Source organism: Arachis hypogaea, chromosome 8 (genome assembly GCF_003086295.3).
Source record: "Arachis hypogaea cultivar Tifrunner chromosome 8, arahy.Tifrunner.gnm2.J5K5, whole genome shotgun sequence".
Taxonomy (NCBI): Eukaryota; Viridiplantae; Streptophyta; class Magnoliopsida; order Fabales; family Fabaceae; genus Arachis; species Arachis hypogaea.
The window spans coordinates 2,209,972-2,222,316 of NC_092043.1; the positions used below are offsets into that span (position 1 = coordinate 2,209,972).

At 32.4% G+C, this 12,345-nt stretch overlaps 2 protein-coding genes across 9 annotated transcripts; both read left to right on the forward strand.

Annotated features, from left to right (window-relative positions):
* Positions 1 to 1,843: 1,843 nt before the first annotated feature.
* LOC112705633 (filament-like plant protein 4) lies at positions 1,844 to 6,828 on the forward strand. 7 transcript variants are annotated; one of them, XM_029288237.2, is made up of 6 exons: positions 1,844 to 1,974; positions 3,248 to 3,349; positions 3,457 to 3,673; positions 3,761 to 5,912; positions 6,037 to 6,079; positions 6,157 to 6,828. In XM_029288237.2, exons 2-6 carry the CDS (start codon positions 3,257 to 3,259, stop codon positions 6,523 to 6,525), a joined length of 2,874 nt encoding a protein of 957 aa, XP_029144070.1. In that variant the 5' UTR covers positions 1,844 to 1,974; positions 3,248 to 3,256; the 3' UTR covers positions 6,526 to 6,828. The 7 variants fall into 7 exon arrangements, with proteins under 7 accessions (XP_029144070.1, XP_072056491.1, XP_025612293.1 ...); XM_072200390.1 differs by having other exon boundaries at positions 1,900 to 1,974; positions 6,175 to 6,828; XM_025756508.3 differs by lacking the exon at positions 1,844 to 1,974 and adding an exon at positions 2,285 to 2,309.
* Positions 6,829 to 9,620: 2,792 nt separating this feature from the next.
* On the forward strand, positions 9,621 to 11,851 carry LOC112705634 (uncharacterized). 2 transcript variants are annotated; one of them, XM_072200392.1, is made up of 6 exons: positions 9,729 to 10,123; positions 10,459 to 10,576; positions 10,804 to 10,922; positions 11,116 to 11,223; positions 11,332 to 11,371; positions 11,515 to 11,851. In XM_072200392.1, the coding sequence occupies exons 1-3, from the start codon at positions 9,960 to 9,962 to the stop codon at positions 10,888 to 10,890; spliced, it is 369 nt and encodes a 122-aa protein (XP_072056493.1). In that variant the 5' UTR covers positions 9,729 to 9,959; the 3' UTR covers positions 10,891 to 10,922; positions 11,116 to 11,223; positions 11,332 to 11,371; positions 11,515 to 11,851. The 2 variants fall into 2 exon arrangements, with proteins under 2 accessions (XP_072056492.1, XP_072056493.1); XM_072200391.1 differs by having other exon boundaries at positions 9,621 to 10,123; positions 11,116 to 11,371.
* The last annotated feature ends 494 nt before the right edge of the window (positions 11,852 to 12,345 follow it).

A 12,345-nucleotide genomic window follows, 5' to 3' on the forward strand; every position in this document is an offset into this window, starting at 1 on the left:
AGCGAAAAAAAAGGGGGAGGGGAGGGGGAGCAGCGTAGTGAGGTGGGTAAGGTGCTGGCAAAAGAAAAAAGAAGGGGAGGACCGACGGAGGGGCATCCAATGAGTACTTTTACTAACTCACTCATTCACACGTGTTTCTTTTCTATAGGCCTTACCCTCAAAATCTACCCCCTTAACTTACTCCCTAATTATCGTAATTTAGTTACCTTCATCGTCATTATATCTACAATCATTATTTCATGTGAAATTGTTTTTTTTTTATATAATTTTACTAAATTTATAATTAATTTTTTAATTGAATTTTTATATTATTTTTAATTTTATAATTAAATTTTTATTTTAAAAATATTAAACTTAATAGATTTTTTAAAATATATAATAAAAAATTTAATTAAAATTTTAATTATGAATACATTTAATTGGTAGAAAAATATTTAATTAATTTTAATATTTTTATATTAAAAATAACTTAATTATAAAATTAAAAATCGTATAAAAATTTAAGAGAAAAAGATAAATAGGTTCCTGACCTTTTGATTCGCATACATTTAAGTCTTTGAGAATTTGAAAATACATCTAAGTCCCTGACTTTTTCAAAACCTAGACATATTAATTCTTCATGTTTATTTGGGTCTGTCAGATTTAACAGAAAAAGCAAACGTGACTCTCGTTGTACTGAAGATGTTAGAAACTTAAATGTATTTTTAAATCCTCAAAAACTTAAATATCTGTTGACCAAAAAATTATGGATGGATTTGTCATTTTCTCAAAATTTAATTATAAATTGATTATTTTTTTAAAATGTACTTTCTAGGTATCCAGTCAACGACCATTTAAATTAATTAAAAAAGCTGTAAGGTCATAATTATTATGTTGTAATGTGGACTGTTTAGCCACTACTGGAAACCGTCGTTACATAAGATGTATAGAGTCAAAATACCCCCTTCTTGAGGAAACAACGCCAACCGAGCAATCTAACTCTTAACATAACGTGCCTATAAAAGTTAGCTATAAATTTTTAAATTATTAATTATTCTATTTAGAATAAGAGACAACATTGCTATCAATTATATATAAGAAGGCTTTCATAAGTAAGTTATTGTTTTTTGAAAGGAAAATTGCATGGCAATGTGTATTTTGGTTAAATATATCTTTACCACTAATAAAATGGTTGCAACCTTAAAAAATTTACTTTAGTTATATTATAATATATGTAAAAAGAAAAATAAAAATATAAAATATATAATAAAATATAAAATACATAATAAAAATAAATTATTATATATATTTATATTCAAATACATGATAACTAATTTGTTAATTGATGTTTTGTGTATATATAGTATTTTTGTTTTCAAAAATACTGTTATTTACCATTAAGTATTTAAATTGCACATCAATTATAATGATAAAAATTGCTTAAATAAATAAAAGAATAGTCTCTGACAATCACATGCACAACACTACTCTTTACACAGCAAGTAGCCAATAGGAATCCAAGGTCTAAAAGTGTACATTATTTGGCATCATAATAATACTAAAGTGTATCATGCATTAAAGGTTACAATAATAATATAAATAATATAGTATTGTTAGGAAAAATCTAGGAATCAAGCAACTTTATCAAATTTTGGCCAGCATGTAACCAATAAAAAAAAAAGTGGGCTATTGAATGAAATCTCACACCATTAAAATCATCATTGATGATTATTTGATGACTATAAATCACAAAAATTATTGTCTACTAACCCTCCTCATATTGTTATTTTCATATATTTGTGATTTAACCCCATAAATAAATATTATTATAATTGGCAGCTTAAAGGCATTTATGGGAAAGAATATTACAAAGAGAGAAAACTTGTCTTGAAATATAAAAAGTCAAAATTGGCATGAATTGAAATATTTAACAGGAGCAGATTATAAGAGGCATGAAAGGTAACCCTATGGCAGTGGCAGAGATGGAATCATGCAGTGAGTATGGCACTGTGCTTGGAAAGCCGCCAAGTCAAGTCTCATGCAACTACACACCAAATTAGTGAGGTGTAGAGACTAGAATTGCTGCCATTGTGGTCCAAAGTCGTAATAATCACACTTTTGTCTTAAATGCCACTTAAAATTAAAATAATACTAAAGACACTATACTACTACTATTATTATATAACAGTATTTATGAAAGGTAAGTTAAATAAGAACAATGTATGGATTTTCTTTTCTCAACATCGGATACAGCTAAGATGCTTGCTTGATACTGACACAATCGATTAGGAGTTGGTTCGGACTCTCTTTCTATTCCATGCTTCCAAAAGGTTAATTAAGTAAATCTACCAATAACCACTTTCAGTTTTCACCTCCGAAAATTTGCTTAAGAATAAGATAATAAAGTCATTTGTAATAAAAGCTTAAGAAACAAGAATAATGGATGAGTAATTTATTTATTAGAGAGAAAGAAGAAAAATTCAAAAAGCTAAGGGATGAATTTTTGGAGCTTCCTTGAACGTCTTAGCTTTCTAGAGATACTGATATCTTAGCTTAGCTTAGCCACCACCACCACTATCGCTGCTCCGGCACTGTTACTGCCACCTTTAACCATTGTAGAAGCTGCTACTCTCCTCTCCATACGCATTATCCTTTTTAACTTTCATTCTTTTTTGTTTTTTTTTTCCCGGTAAGTTTATTTTCATTCACGCTTCTTTCATTTTTCCCCTTATTCTTCCTTCCCTTGCTGCTTTTATTCTTAGTTCTGGATTTCGTTTTTTTTTCCTCTGATTAATTATTATTAATGTAAAAATTGATGGCACCTTGCGCTGTGCTATGTTCTAGGCCTTTACTATTTTCACTTCTTAGAAAATAGTATATAGTGTATGCAATGCACAACCTTTTTTTTTTCTTTTTCATAATAATCGCGTTAGAGAATAGAAATAATAATAGATCTTAGCTTGGAAATAGATCGTCGTTTACGTGAAAATACAAACTTCACTTGAGCTCCACCACCTTCCTATTTCTTCATTTCTTTATTATTGTTATTTTGCTTAGAAATTAAACATGTTGTAAATTCCTACTTAAAAGCTTGGTTAGTTTAATTATTGCGAACGGCGTTTCTTCAATGAGAATTGAATTGAATAGAATAGCATCATCATTCCTTTGGTAGCAAGGCAAGATAACTGCGAATTTTCATTATTGTTAACTGCACTAAAAATCTCATCCAACTGTTGAATTATTATAATGGTGGATATCTTTTTTATAGGCTGTAACAATGGACCGACGGTGGCCGTGGAAGAAAAAATCATCTGGCAAGGCTGTGGACAAACCATTGGAATCTGGCGATGCTTCTGATCAGGCCAATCAGGTTGTTTTCTTGAAATAAATTCAGTATTCTCCTACTGTTGATTCAACAAATTGATGAAGTTAATAGATTTTTCTTGCTTATTGTTTTCTCTTCACTTATGCAAACAGGACAGGAAAGAAGTGAACTACGTCCAAATCTCTGTGGAATCATATTCACATCTAACTGGTTTAGAAGATCAAGTAAAAACATATGAGGGAAAAGTTCGAACACTTGAGAATGAGATCAAGGAGATGAATGAAAAGCTCTCAGCAGCAAACTCTGATATCAATACCAAGGAAACTATTGTAAAACAGCATGCTAAAGTGGCTGAAGAAGCTGTCTTAGGTATAAATAAATATAAGGCTTAAAATGATTTTACCATCTCGTTCAATCTTCTCTCCATTCTCATTGTTCTTAGGTGACACGCTGCAGGTTGGGAGAAGGCTGAAGCAGAAGCTTTGGCGTTGAAGAACCATTTAGAATCTGTCACTCTTTCCAAACTCACGGCCGAGGATCGCGCATCACATTTAGATGGGGCTCTTAAGGAATGTATGCGACAGATAAGAAATCTGAAGGAAGAACATGAACAGAAAATACAAGAAGTTGCTCTGGCGAAAACCAAGCAATTAGACAAGATTAAGGGGGAACTGGAGGCAAAGATAGTTAACTTTGAAGAGAAACTTGTCAGGGCTAGTGCTGAAAATGGAGCACTCTCAATGTCCTTGCAGGAGCGCTCCAACATGCTGATCAAAGTGAGCCAAGAAAAAGCACATGCTGAGGCTGAAATTGAGCATCTTAAGAGCAACATAGAATCATGCGAGAGAGAGATTAATTCACTTAAATATGAACTCCATGTTGTTTCGAAGGAACTTGAAATTCGCAACGAAGAGAAGAACATGAGTATTAGATCAGCAGAAGCTGCTAACAAGCAGCATGCAGAGGGTGTCAAGAAAATTGCTAAGTTAGAGGCTGAGTGCCAAAGGTTACGTGGTCTAGTGCGGAAGAAGTTACCTGGCCCTGCTGCACTCGCACAGATGAAGTTAGAAGTTGAAGGCCTTGGCCATGATTACAGAGAGAGTCGAATAAGGAAGTCTCCCGTGAAACCTGCTGCTCCGTATTTGTCCCCATTGACTGAGTTCTCCTTAGAGAATGTACAAAAATTCCAGAAAGAGAATGAATTTCTCTCGGGGCGTTTATTGGCAATGGAAGAAGAAACAAAGATGCTGAAAGAAGCTTTGGCTAAACGTAACAGTGAATTGCAGGCATCAAGGAGTATGTGTGCTAAAACACTAAGCAAACTTCAGAGTTGGGAAACACAGCATCAGCAGAAAGGATCCCCAGAATCCATCACCCAGATGATCCATGCAAGCAATGCTCCAAGCTTGGTCTCCATGTCTGAAGATGGAAATGATGATACAGGAAGCTGTGCTGACTCTTGGTCTACGGCAATAGTCTCCGGGCTGTCCCAATTCCCTAAAGAAAAAAGCACTGAAAAATCAATCAAATCTGAAGCCACTAAGAAGTTGGAACTAATGGATGACTTTCTAGAAGTGGAGAAGTTAGCTCGTTTGTCAAATGACACCAATTTAGATGAGGTATCTTGCAAAGATGTTCCATCTGAAGAGAACAATGATATAAAGAGCAACGACTTGCTACTATCAGAGCTTAGGTCAAGAATATTATCAATTTTTGAGTTCACTGCTAATGATGCAGACGTAGGGAAGATCATACAAGATATTAAGCACATAATAGAAACGGACAAAGAAGCCACTTCATCCCACTATTCCAACGAATATGTGCAGATAAACTCAGATTTGGAAGCTGCAATTTCTGATATTCACGACTTTGTGTTGTTACTTGGCAAAGAAGCAATATCATTTCATGACATATCGTCCGATGGAAGTGAAATGAGTAAAAAGATTGAGGAATTCTCTTTTACTTACGATAAACTTCTATGTAACAATGCAAGTTTGGTCCAGTTTGTTCTTGGCCTGTCCAGTGTTTTAACTAAAGCAAGTGAGTTCAGATTTAATGTTCTTGGCTACAAGGGTACAGAAGCTGAAAATAACTCTCCTGATTGTATAGATAAGATTGCTTTGCCTGAAAATAAGCTAGCTCAAGACAATGCATCTGGAAATAGATATCAAAATGGTTCTTCCCTTATTCTGAATCCTTGTTCTGATCCTGAGGTTCCTGATGATGGAAATGTGGTTTCTACATCGAAGAGCCTCTCCGATGAATATGAAGAATTGAAACAGGAGAATCGAAAACTAGTAACTGATCTGTCACAGTGTGCTCAAAATCTACAAATGACAAAGTCTCAATTGCTAGAGACTGAGCAACTTCTAGCAGAAGTAAAATCAGAATTGGCTTCTGCTATAAAATCAAACAGCTTGGCTGAGACGCAGCTGAAGTGCATGGCAGAGTCATACAAGTCACTTGAAGCACGTGCCCAAGAGCTTGTAACCAAGCTGAATCGTCTTCAAATTGAGACAGAAACCCTGGAGAATAAGCTTCAAGAGGAAAAGAAGGCTCACGAAACCGTATTGGCCAAAAGCAAGGTGCTGGAGGAGCAACTACAGAGGTTAGATACCATCCTATGTTGTCTATGTTGTATATATGTGTTTAATTCTAGATGAAGAGCATGGTTTCATGTAGCTAATTTACAGTAATATAATATCTAACTAGTTCTCATGTTTTTCTGTTAGGATTGAGAGTTCAGCAGCTGATAGTCGCATGAAGTCTACACAGGTAACAAGAACATAATAAACTGCATGCCATAATCCATATTGCTAAATATATATTATGGTGTTAAAATTCAAAGACAGATTCCTTGTTTAATGCAGGAGAAAGATTTGGCAACGGCGGCGGAGAAGCTAGCTGAGTGTCAGGAAACTATATTTCTTCTTGAGAAGCAGTTAAATGCTCTGCATCTAGAAAATCCAAAGCCAGAAAGTGGTAGTTCTAAATTGGTGGAAAGAGTGGGTTCTGGTTCACCCTTGCACTTCTCCAACAGCTTATCTAGCCCAGACAACGAGTCGAGCCTTCTAGCGAGATCCCCGGTGCGGCATCACAAAGCAAGACACAGGCCAACCAAATCAGCCTCCTCACCGGCGGCTTCTTCCACGCCTACACCGGAGAAGCATGCGCGAGGCTTCAGTAGATTCTTCTCATCAAAAGGAAAACCTTCTCGTTGAGTTATTAAATTAGCCTCTTTGGTAATTTGGTTTGTTGTGTTGTTGAGTGGAGAATACCATGCATCATTGCATATAATCTGAGGCCATTCTTGTTATTGTATGTAACAGCTTTGTAAATGGTTACTATATGCTGTTTTCTTTCGTTTTGAGCTTCTTCTGTAACTTAAATAGCAGGTATTGACATAAGTCTCTCTCTATATGTTGTAATTCTCCTTACCAAACCAAAAACAGAACTTAAACTATGTTGTATTTTCCTTCACTAAATTTATCTATACCTTGATTCTTTGCGAGCAATAATAAAAATTGTTCAACTTCAACTGACAACTATATCAACGGTACAAATTAATATACCATAACAATAGTGTTGAATATGACGACCACATATTTCTTTGTTGTAGCTTTGTGGCAGGTATGGTGTACTTGGTTATCATATGTTGGAATGTAATGGGCTTGTCCAGGTGCAGAAAAGGAACACTTCCAGAGTTAGACTAAGAACTCAAGTACAAAACAGGAGTGCAAGAGACGGATGGTGTGTTTCTGCGTGATCATATGGAACATATGATTGGAACGGAACCAGAGGATCTTTCAGAACAAAAGAAAAAGGGTTGAGGAGATTCTCAACATGTCTTTTCTGAACTACAAAGAGTGGTTGGATGTTAACTCTTTCTATTGTTGATGGCAATGCTGGAGATGACAAAGAGGTATATATAGTTTCGTTTATTCTATTTATTTTATTTTTAGTTGATACTTTGTTACTACTCTCTATACTCCACTTGTTGTGTTGAGCTCTTTGTTAAAAAAAAAAAAAAACATAGCTACATACAGCTTCTTTAAAAATGGCTCCAAGAACGGGTTAGCATTTTCTATCTTGGAATTACAATCAGCATGAGATCCATAGGCATCAAAACTCAAACGACAATCAAACCGGTTAAAGTATTGGGTCATTAAATTATTGGTTGAACCGTTAAATTACTAGCTGATATACTATAGTTATAATGTAGTGCCGTAGTATGAACGGCAACGCCTTTAAATTTGGAATGTATATGAACGGTATAACAAGGCTAACTAATTATTGAATCGTCTTAATTATTAGTAATATTAGTATGCAATGTGTTCTAATTAGTGGAGGATATTGATGGAAACTTATTCTCAAGGTTTGAGCGGCAAATACGCCTATATTTTTCATCAACTGTATGTGCTAATAAACTCGTAATTTTGGATTGGACTTGTTTATTTGGACATTTCAAACCTTTTACACTCCTGTTATCAAATTCAAATTAGCAATCCATTCCTGACAAAAAAAAAAAAAAAAAACTAGCAATCCATTCGATCAGAATATCAAATCATTGAGTCACGAATCGAGTTATGGAGTTATTAATTGAATCAATGATCTAATTATAATTAAATAATTATATTTTTTATAATAAATGTATTTTTTAACTATTTTATACTAAAGTAATTATTATTTTTCTATTTTATTAATTTTTTAATTAATTTATACGTATTATATTATTATATATTATGATTATTTATTAAAAAAATAATATTAGTAGACATCATATAATGAGAAAAAAGTAGATTGAGAATAATAAAAGATATTTTTTGTTTATTTTTAATTTGTAAATATTAAAAAAATTATATTTATATTAATAATTATGCATAATTAAAATTAAATTAAATAAAAACAAAACTATGTAACTGAAGATTTTTGGAGCTGAGGTAGTATTTTCGAGCTTAGGAGTTGATAGGAATCTCGATCCTTATCTCGTTGGTAATTCAGTTGGGAGGACAACCTACAAAAACACTTCAATACTTAAGTCATTGAATATTTTAGGTGATAATCAAATAATATGTACCTACTTTTAATATTCTCTATTGGGAGCCACTTAAATAAAGATGTTAAAAACGTCTTTTTCTAAAGATGTTTTTTAAAAATTAAAATTTAACACATATAATCAGTTAAATTATATTATTTTTATTAAAATTAGAGTGGACAAATCAGTTTAGCACAAAAATTAATAAATTAAATTTTGAATTGGTGTAAATTAATATTTTTTATAAAAAATTACTATAATATTCCTATTATAAAACACAACTAAAATATCTCTATTATATATATATATATATATATATATATATATATATATATATTAATTTTAAAAACTTTAAATTCTAACCTTATAACAATAGAGAAAAAGGGCTAGAATTTAGAATTTTCAAAATTAATATATATAATAAGAGTATTTTAATCATTTTATATAATAGGGGTATTGTAGTAATTTTTTATAAAAAATAATATTAATTTAGACATATTCAAAATTTGATTCACTATTCATTTATCAAATTAATTTTTCTGACCTAATTTTGATAAAAATAACATAATTTAAATTATTATATGTGTTAAATTTTAATTATTAAAAAATATCTTTAAAAAAAGACGTTTTCTGCATCTTTACGGAAGCATCCCCATTCTCTATTTCCCTTTATAAGGTTAGACTTTAGAGACGTTACCATATAGCCATCTCCCGACTTTAATTCCATGATTTAATAGCGTATTTACTTATTGCCTTTTACAACTTTTATTCTTTTTCCATGTAACTTGATTGACTTCATAACATCTCATATTCGAATATTCGAATCTAAATTAAATAAAATATATCCTAACAGATTGACACATTTCAATAATCAACTCAACCAAATTCTCATTAAAGTCAATGAAAAAAACCCTCTCATTAAGTTGGTCTTTATATCTCTTATAGAATATTGAAGAAAAGCCAGGATGAACCTACATGCAACAAAAAATACACATTCAAAATAAATTTGAACTAAATCAGTTGTAATGAGATTATGATTGAAATAAATTTACAAAATTATATAAACATAGTAGAGAAGTATTAGAAATAAATTAAACTGACCTCATTAGGATTAATTTTAAAGTAAAAAATTCTATCATCTTAAAAATCAGCAGGAAAAAATCGTCTCTTATCTATTTCTATGTGCAATAGATTGAACCAAAAATATATCAAGAAAAAGATTATCCACCTGAACATGATAAAAATAAAAAGCTTTAATATGTTTAGAAAAATAAAAGACTTACTCTATTTAGAGTCTATTGTGTATATGCCAATAGGCTGAAAAGTGTGTTGAGTATTGAGAAAAGATATTTATAAACCTTTGAAATTAATGAACTACATAAACTTCATAAGAAAGCCTCCTAAATTTTATGGTTAATATTAAAGTGAATTCTACTCTACTTATCCTATAATAATATGTACATTTATTCTCTATGACATGTCATTCTTTAATTAGTTGCTATGTTAACTATGGTTAAACTATTTGATAATTAAATTAAAGTAAAAAATGAGTAATTGTATAATTTACTAAAATATTAAAAACTGAATCTTTACTTCTTCCTCAAATTATGCTCCCAAAGAATGAACCCTAATTCTCTATATCTCCTCCCCCGTTCCATCACCGTCATCGCGCCACCCGAGCATAACCGCCTCATTGGGTGTCCTGTTCTCTCCGTCTGTTGTGCCGTCGCCGACCTCCAAAGCATCGCCGCAGCTGTCGTCACAAGCAGCGCCACCGTCCTCAGGTATCCTTCCCTCTCACTCGGTATTTGTTTCTGCTTTCTTTCAGCCATTGACGACGTCGTTCAAGCACCGTCGCTGTAGTAGTTGTTGTTATCACCGCTCTCCTGCAACCTCGTTGTTTCTTATTTTAGGCTCTTGTTATGTTTTTTCCTTTTGTGGCAGTTCATATCAAAAATGTTATAATAGAAATCACGTGTTATAATCAAGCTGAGACTTTTTTTGTTGACAATTGGTAGACCGTATGTAATATGAGGAGAGAAGCCTTAAATCTATTTCATTTCAGAATTCAGTATTTTTGGGCTTGAAGTTTGTGTATCATTTTTATGTTTATCTGCAGGTATGGTGATAATGAACTTTGGGTGATTAAAATCAGAGATAGTACTTTTTTATGGCACCAGGTTCACTGCATGGTTGCTGTTCTATTCATGATTGGCAAAGGCCTGGAATCTCTAAATGTGGGTGCCTAAAACTCTCAACTAAATCACTTTAAAATTTTGTTTTGCTGTTGCCTTGTTTGTCCTTTAAGATTATCCGGTAAAGTCATTCATGTCTGATGACTGATGGCCGCATGTGTATTATATGACATTTTCCAATTTTACTTGCCGAAGCCAATTTTAGATCCTAGGAATGTTTATCCTTTTTAGTACTTTGAGCTAAACACTTCACTGCTTAAATTTTGTAGGTAGTTGATATGCTACTGGACACTACTAGTATCCCAAGGAAACCTCAATACACCTTTGGAGGTTCCATTGGTTCTTCAGTCGTGTGAATTTGAAGATATTAAGTTTATATGCTCATGAGGTAGTTCTGATTTTTCCTAGATTACAGAACATGTTGACTTGCTCTTTCACTGGATTCTTCCTAGAAGTCCAGTACCAGTTAGCATATTGGAGATGCATCATCTTTTCAATATTTCTTCTTCACTTGTCTAGTTGTGTGTATTTTATTTAGAGAAATTCGATACTATCACTTCATTAATTTATCTCGTATATAGATTCTGGAGAAGCACTGCATGTACATTTGACGAATGAATGCCAAACTTACTATCTTGAACCTGCTATCTTTCATGAGGCACTTCGTAATTGTGTGCCTTTATCAGAAGGTACAGCAAAATGCATTCCCGAATTAGTGTTGTATTCCTTGTCTTTACAGTGGTCTAATGTTGATAACTGATCTTTTTCCGGATCAACCTACTCGAGGAATCAAAAAGAAACCTTCACATGTCCCTACTATGTTGCGACCAACTGAGCGTAAGTTTCGGTCACCTTCTATACTTTAAAGTTTGTATAGAAATTTACTCAAATGCATGTATCTGGAATGTTTATGAATTTTGTTCTTGTAAGCTTCACACCAGATGTTGTTTACTGACTTATTCTTACTGAACTGAATGCAGCATCATATGAAGAGCGCCGCTCCAAATTCAACTCAAAACATGAAGATCATATTCATACTGCTCATCTCAACATTGTAGGCCTTCCTATATAGGTTGTATTATCAAATGATCACTTTTTTCCTAATTGAAAGTTCTGATGTAGATTGTAATCTTTTTATCTGGGCTATTCAAGCCCCTCTGAGATTTTATTGTGAGCAAAAAAGCCAAAGACAATTATCAATTGTTGATGTAAAATTACTCACCCTAACCTGCTATTTAGTTAGATACTAGCACTTTGTTGTATTTAATCTTTCATTCTTGTGAGTAAATGAAATGACTCAAATGAAATTAAGTTAAATGAGTAATGACCAAAACTGAATGCAGGTGAACAGCAGTTTGCTTGGTTTTGACACTTTCAGCTTTAAATTCTTTTTTTTTTTTTTACCAAAGATAGGGAGATTCGAATCCACAACCTCTTAGATGAGTATGGGAAAACTAATTATATATTTTATGCTAGATCTAATTATATTTTAGATACACTCTTTTAAAAGATAGCTACTTCCACAAAGAGATGATGTTGTAAACCATTAGATGGTTTAGTCAAATATCTTAAATCATTTAATAGTTTGTAATATTATTTTCATATAAAGATGACTTTATTGAAATAATCACTATTTTAAAATTACCTTTTGATAAGTAATTTATAAATATTCGTATTCAAACACCTGATGAGCTTAGGGTTAGTGTTCAGATCTTGATAGGATACACAATGCTGAATTTACTTGAAACTTCTATGGGAAAAAAAACTGTAAATTTTGCTTGATTTTCATTACGAACAAACATAATTTAATC